The 7755-nt window shown below is 33.7% G+C and overlaps 1 protein-coding gene across 1 annotated transcript; it reads left to right on the top strand.

Annotated features, from left to right (window-relative positions):
* The first annotated feature begins 3107 nt into the window (after positions 1 to 3107).
* LOC140761726 (small ribosomal subunit protein uS10y) lies at positions 3108 to 6729 on the top strand. Its single transcript, XM_073099174.1, has 3 exons — positions 3108 to 3356; positions 3429 to 3542; positions 6375 to 6729. Exons 1-3 carry the CDS (start codon positions 3239 to 3241, stop codon positions 6515 to 6517), a joined length of 375 nt encoding a protein of 124 aa, XP_072955275.1. The 5' UTR covers positions 3108 to 3238; the 3' UTR covers positions 6518 to 6729.
* Positions 6730 to 7755: the final 1026 nt, after the last annotated feature.

Below are 7755 nucleotides of genomic sequence, written 5' to 3'. Positions count from 1 at the left end.
GGATGAAGGTGGTGGTGACGGGTGGAGTGGATGTTAGGGTTATGAATGATAATGGAGATGAGAGTGGATTATTGATGTAGTTTAAGGGATAAAGAGGAAGGGAAGAAGTCGTTGAGATCCCAAGGAATCCCAAGGAAGATGGAGGACTTGATAGAAAGGAACACTAGAAGTTAGAAGAGACCTTGCCAACGGTCAATGTGGCTGGTTGGTGAAGAGGGACAAGGGAGATTAGGGTAGAGAGACTAGAGAGAGGATAGAGAAGGCAAGAAACCAATACTCATTAAGTATAATAATTTTGGCTGCCATCCACACCTTTATAGAGGCTAGCTAACAAGTCAAAATAACAACTATTAATCCTAATTCTAGTGGACTCCCGCCGATCGCGTTCGAATGTGCCCAACCGCGTTCGAACACACAAAAGGTGTTCTCTGTCGATGTGAACTGATGTAGGCGTTCGAACACGCCCAACTGCGTTCGAACGCAGAAAAGGCGTTATCTATCGATGTGAACTAATGCAGGCATTCGAACGTGGGTGTTTGAACGCACCCAATTATGTTCGAATGCACATTTTGCGTTCTCTATTTTTGTGAACTGATGTAGATGTTCACAAAGGCATTCGAACACGATCTATAAAAAATTTATTTTAATAAAAATAAATAACTAATGTAATAAGAAAAGACTCTAACAAAATGTATCATAAGCCAGCCCCACCTTGAACTGGACCAAACCCTAAAAACCAGCCGAGATTGATAAGTTGACACCTCACACCAGCGGAGATTGAAGATCAGCGCTCAAAGGGCCTATGCTTCTATTGCGACCAACGCTTCATATCATGCCATAAATGCTCCAAACAGCCTACTGCCATTATGCTCATGGAGGAGACGATCAAGGATGATCTGAAGGAGGACCAATCGTGGGAAGAGTATGGACTAACCGAAAAGGATGCACAATCAATAAAGCAACTACATAAGGCTTGGAAATCACCATGGATACCTTAAGTTCAAAGTGAACGGAAGCGTGTTGAAATAATGCGATTTGGACTAGATCGGATCACTTTAAAAGATATTGGGCTCAACGGGTTGAGTCTAATTATTTTATTTGCTTATTTAGTTTAGTTAGAGTCTTACTAGGTTAGGATTTTATTTAATTAACTAAATCCAATATTATACAGTTTTGGGAAAATATTCGTAGAATATTCTACAGACATCCGAATAATAGCAAACTAGTTGGATAAGATCGCCAGCATCTATATTTACAACTTTGGTATTCACGAATTCTCTAGATTTAGAATCTATAGTGGTGAAATAAAAGGTTAAACCGAGAAGATAATGAAGATTAGTTTAGTTGGTTTATTGGGATTTTAACTTAGTTGTTTGGGTCTCTAGGGTGAGCCTCTATAAATATGTAAATGAAATTCTAATTGGAGTTAATCTGATAATTGAAACTACATTGTGCCTTTTTCTCCTTCTCTCTTGCTCTAGCTATTGGTGCCCTCTTCCACCTCCTTCCTTCCATCGCCCAAATCCTTGGGTCGGCTTCTTTTAACTCCTAATCCCTCGCTTCTACAACAACGAATTAATCTAGTTACTATCTAGCCATTGAAGGGCTAATAAGCTAGGGTTTGTTTGACCTTCGGCCACTGTTCGACTGAAATCTCAAGATTTAGCTATCTAAATCTTACGATTTTAGATTCGTTAGAAAGTTTTTTTTAAAGGCGACCACATATCTAAAATTTAGGAAGATCCAATGGTTAGATTATTCGTAGCTTTCTTTGAAAGTTACATTCTTAATCTAGTCCATAATTGTTACAGATCAAATCAAACTGATTCGTAGCACACATACTATAATTTTTTAATATAATAAAACTCTCATTTTGGCGAGAGAAAAAAATCACAGAGATGCTCAAATCAAATCAATATATACCATATTGTTCATAGAAATAAGAAGTACATATACCTTTCTAGACAGTTTGACATGTAAGTGTTGAAGTCTGAGTATCATGCTTAAAATCCATCTCAATTAACTACTTTATTGTTATATTGCTTCCTCATTTGGTTCAGAGTACGTTGCTACGGATCTCTCCTCAAACGCCATAGTGGTCGGTGGTGGTAGTTGATGTATAATCTTTTCAGCTTTTGCAGTGCTCAATGATTAATGTCTTTTGTAGCCCGGCACTTGAACATATATAGATAGTTCTCCTCACATTTGATAGAAAGTTATAGTCCGTGAAAGATCCTTATAGATAATTTACTTGAAATTTTTTTAAATTAGATGACTTTCTCTAAGCCTTTGGATCACTTCTATAGATGTGAGGAACGTTTTATTTTTATTTTTTAAAATTTTTAATTATTTTTTATATACTTTATACAAGTTGAATCTATCAAAAACTTTAAGCCTAATTAGGTTTCAGAATTTCTATTTTTAGTCCTACGTACACTGTTTATATAGAGTTCGAGTGCCCAGCAGACTAGACTTAGTATTTGCTTAATTGTTTCATCCAAACAACGGATCTTGTTTTAGGATCGACAATTTGATTAGATGCCTCTTTATTAGGGGTAAAAATGGATTGAATTAATTCTAACTCGATGTAGACTTGATACAGATAAAGAATTCATACTTGACCCGAATTTAAATTTGAATAGAATTTCTAGAAAAATTTGGATACAGATTTAGATACGGAGAGATTTTTTTTTTTTAAAACATCAGACCATATATAATTTTTTCGATACAGATACAAATATTGAATATCCGTTTACTTGTATATTTTTTAAATAATTTATAGTTTTTAATTTTCTTATTTAGATAGTGAATATTGATTTTTCTATTAATGATGTGTTCTATATTGTTTGAGACTGATTTTGCTAATTTTATATATATTTAATACGTAAGAAATTATTATTTTTTAATTCTTACTATTCTGTGTTAATTGTGCCCAGAAAAAAGTCATTCAAAATTTAATTCATATTGATTTAAAATTTAATTCTCTATTCGAAAATTATGTATTGAAAAATTATTCATATCTAGAATATAATTTAAAATTTTTTTTATCCGAATTAAAAATATGAATCATGGAAGCAGTATCCGAGTTCACTTCTACGGAAAAACACGCTCTAAATATATCGCGAAAACGAAAACCCTAATCCCAAACTCTTTCACTCTCTGCTAGCTAGAAGAGAGGCCAAGGGAACGAGCAAGAGAGGGTAGATAGGGAAGGAGAAACCAAGAGAGAGATCGAAGCATGGCGGCGGCATATGGTGTGATGAAACCGACGAAGTTGGGGATGGAGGAGCCCCACGAGCAGATCAACCGCATCCGAATCACCCTTTCCTCCAAGAACGTTAAGAATCTCGAGAAAGGTATAGCATTTTCCGTTCGTCTAAGTTTCTTGTTTGGGATTTCTCTATGAACAACGTGTTCCTGGATTGCAGTTTGTGCGGATCTGGTGAAGGGGGCGAAGGACAAGCAGCTGAGGGTGAAGGGGCCGGTGCGCATGCCCACCAAGGTCCTCCACATCACCACCAGGAAATCTCCTTGTGGAGAAGGTTTCTCTCTCTCTCTCTCTCTCTCTCTCTCTCTCTCTCGCACTCTATAATTTATATGTTCAAGTCTTAGATTTGAGATCTGTTAGGATCAGCAATCATGTAATGTATGTACATCATGAGCATTTTGTCTCTTGGATGGCAACTGAGGGCTCGAGGGGTTCTGGATTGTGTTATATTTTGTCAAATGATATTTGCTGAATTGGTTAGGAAGAAGTTTGCTTTTGACATAGTGATGATGCGTGCTCTTATGTTATTTTGCTATTGTTTTGATGTGAAGTTATTTTGATCTTTGCCTTTTGGTTCTTGATTGATTTGTTGTATGAGTTTTTCTCCTTCTATCTCATCTCTCTTCTCTCATTTTTTTTTTCTATAATAAAATGTCTCCAAACATGGAAAACTTTTACTTTGGGTGGGTTATTCTTCTCTTCTTTTTTTATCTCTTGCAGTTTCCTATGTTTTGAGACATGATAAATACCTTGTTTCCATACTCCTATCAAGAAGCTTTAAACTAAATTTGTGTATGTTTTTGCAAACGATCATTTCAAGTTTACCATGCTTCCCTTTCTAGCTAAGGTTGGGAAAAAAACTACTTTTCTCTCATTGGATTCAATCAATTATATGATTTATATCGCATATTCATGGTTTATCACTCTTTTCTACATATTTTCTGATATAAATTGACTAAAATGCTTTTATTTTTCCATGAAGACTATGATCTTTCTAACCTCATTATTAATGTAACATATCCTACCTGCCCTAACCCATTCTTGGGAGTCCCATGATTGCAGTTCCATTACCAGAGTAGCATCCCTAAGGCTAAAGAAGATTGGGTTGGGAATGTGGGGAAAGAAAGATTGAACCACAAGTAGGAAAACATGATTCAAGGGCATAAATTTGTAAGGAGGGGAATGTACCATGAATATTCTTTATAAACTGATGCGGGAAAGAAACTTTATTCACAATTATGTCTTTTAGATTCCTCTTCTTCCCCTTTTGATTACCATGAGTCCCTTCAATCTCATGTTCACAAACACGCTGCCTCTGCAGATTGTGCTTCACATTTTCTCATTTTTCTTGGCCTTTGTGTCTCCCTTTATTGATGAGCATGAGACGAATCTTATCATAGTTATTAATACAAAAAATATGAATGTATTTGCAATTCTCTGATAAGTTAATTATAACTGGAGTAAGTGGATTATTATATTAAACTATCTGGTTGGCGTTGACTAAGCATTTAGTAGGAAATTGTTGCACCTTAGTCTCATACCTTCTAATATCTTGTAGATATAACAAAATGACATAAATATATGATATCTATTAGTGGAAACTTGAGCTAAACTAAACCAATTCACAGAATTTGATCTGAGGTCTTTTCTTTAACTACTTGTGGGATTCTAATATCTTTTACATCTTTAAAATTCCATGTAATTAGAGCACTCTGTTTTGGTGGTTGATATTGGTTGCATGTGTCGGCTTTTTCTCCCAATTGTTAGAAATGCTTTTTGAAATTTGTTTTCGGGTGGTTGGCATCAATCTGTTTTATTTAATGGTTCTAACTTTAATATCATAGCATTGTATGTGGTGATTTATTAATTTTTTAATTTTGTGCTATTGCTATTTCAATCCATTGTATTACAAATTTACCGCGAAATATATTTTGCAATGAAAGGCCGTTAATTGCTGTTTTCAGATTCATTAAAACCAGTGTTTGTCTTGTTCAGTTGTTTCACTGGTAAACTTAGTGATTTAGACAATAATTTCTTGTGACATTTTAGAACCTTTTGTGTTTTATGTGTTTTTTTTTTTTTTCCTGAGTTTGCTGTAAATGTTGATGCTAGAAATCATGTGGTAATGGAATGAGTTGGCAAATGCTGGAAGTGACAGGCATGTCTTTGGATGATAATGTAGAGGTCAAATTAGTAGCTGAATGCAGATCATGTCTTGTAGAACTGCTCTTATTGCAATATTTAAGTAACCATTCAGCATTGTGGTTTACACGTTCCTGTCAAAAATTCTAGTTCCTAATTTTCATAGCAATTTTCCAAATGTGATTGGAAGAATTGGATAAACCCAAATTCACCCAATGTTATGCAAATTTTATTTTGAGATTGCAGGAATTCTTTGTAAATTAATTATTAATAGGTCGGTCATATGATATTTTCTTCAAGTAATTTCCTGTTTGGCAAAATTTTCTGTTCTCTGATTCACTTGCTGAAAGAATTACAGAAGTGCATATTTCCCTAATTTATCTGTTCTTTGGCTGAAAAATTGGGATACTAAGTTATTTGTTCTTTGGCTGAAAATTTGAGAAAGTGATTTAATGGTGAATGATGAATATAATAGTACTACTACTACTTGAATTGTCTGTTGATAGGACTTTCTGTGGAGACAGATTATTTTGTTTGTTACTTCTGGCATACAGTATACATTTGTTTCCATATATGTTAGTTTCCTTTTGACAATTCTCATCATCATCAACAATCTTATTAACTGTCTTTAGCCTCTCTTCTTTGTACATATATGTTTGTAAGTTTCTTTAATTGGTTGTTTGTTTTGGAAGTAATTTAAAAGGTGTATTTTAGGCAGAAGTAGTTTAGATAGTTAGATTTAGCCAAAACTATATAAATTGACCTCATGTTAGATGACAATTTACTTCACATATTGAAGATTAGCTTATTGATGAGAGTATTTAGCAGCAGCACTATTAGATATTATTATTTTTTTATTCTATTTCCTGTCTATCTGACATGTATTTTACCAATATTCAATGTTAGACTCTTTTGTGATAGTTGGTATTTAATTTGCAGCATTATGGTTAATTTTGTTACACAGGAACAAACACATGGGATCGGTTTGAGTTCCGCATCCACAAGAGAGTGATTGACCTTTTCAGCTCACCTGAGGTCGTGAAACAGATAACCTCAATCACCATTGAACCTGGAGTGGAGGTTGAGGTGACAATTGCTGATGCATGAAGGAATACTTGCTATCCATTATCTTGATAATCTTTGATCTATCTGAAGGAATGTAGTTGAGATTTACTTGTGATCAACAACCTAGTCTCGATTACTTCAATTAGCTAAAGACATTTTAGGTTCTTTTGTTGTTTTGCTTATGGATTCTGGATTGACTACTATATATTGAGAATGAAGTTTTGCCATCTTTACTAGTTGCAGTGAGATGCTTATATTTTGAAAGTTCAATCCTCTGACTAGTTGAGAATTTGTGGCAAGTTGATTGACTACCTGTATTATTAGTTTGGGAAGTGAGTCTACTTGTACACAAGAGTTGGCACCTGAATGCATTTGTTCGTGCGTTTCTCCAATGTATAGTTTATTGAATACAAGAACATTGGCTTGGTTGAAAAATACTATTTTAAATATCATGAGAATAAAGTGTGACAGATTCAGAAAGTACGCAGTTTTAATTTTTAGTAACCAGACACATCCCATATAGTTTGAAACATTATGAAGATAGTTATTTAAACCATGGTAGGGTTTTGTGAGGCGATAGATCTACTCCAACCTGTTAATTGTGAGATGAGAGTACTCTAACCTGTCATTTACCGCACTGCTTTTCTGAAACTTGGAAAACATTTTCGATTTTCAATAGCATTAAAATTCATTCATTAGTTCTTCGTTATAAACTATAAGAACTTAGCTCCCTATTCACTTATAGAATAAAAATAAATTTATTATAGAATAAGCCTCTTTATTTTAGTATTTTTACTAAACATCATCTTACTTTATTCTAGTATAATTTTTTACCATTCTCTCATTTTATTCCATACAACATTTAAAAAATAATTTAATAACAATCTTCAATTATTATTTTGCTCATATATTAGACAATATTTAATTACACATTATCTCAGCTATAGTTTATGTTTTCTCTCTCCACTATCTCTTCTATTAAATATCGATTATCTCAGCTACAATTTATATTTTCTCTTTCATCTATCTCATATTTTAAATATTAGTCATCTTGCCTATAATTGAGATTTTTTTTTCAAACTAATAAATTCTATAAAAATAAAAATAAAAAATTTTAAGCCTGTATGCTTTTCTCATAATACGAGCTTATAACCTCGCAATACATTGTAGTGCGAGTTTGTAACCCTACATTATATTGTGGTGTGAACTTATAAGCTTATATTAACCCTCTCATATATTTTGAAACATTATGAAGATAGTTATTTAAACCATGGTAGGGT

Source organism: Typha angustifolia, chromosome 6 (assembly GCF_048772165.1).
Source record: "Typha angustifolia cultivar Huaian chromosome 6, ASM4877216v1, whole genome shotgun sequence".
NCBI lineage: Eukaryota > Viridiplantae > Streptophyta > Magnoliopsida > Poales > Typhaceae > Typha > Typha angustifolia.
Note: the sequence above shows the minus strand (reverse complement) of the source record. Positions and strands in the feature narration are given on the sequence as shown.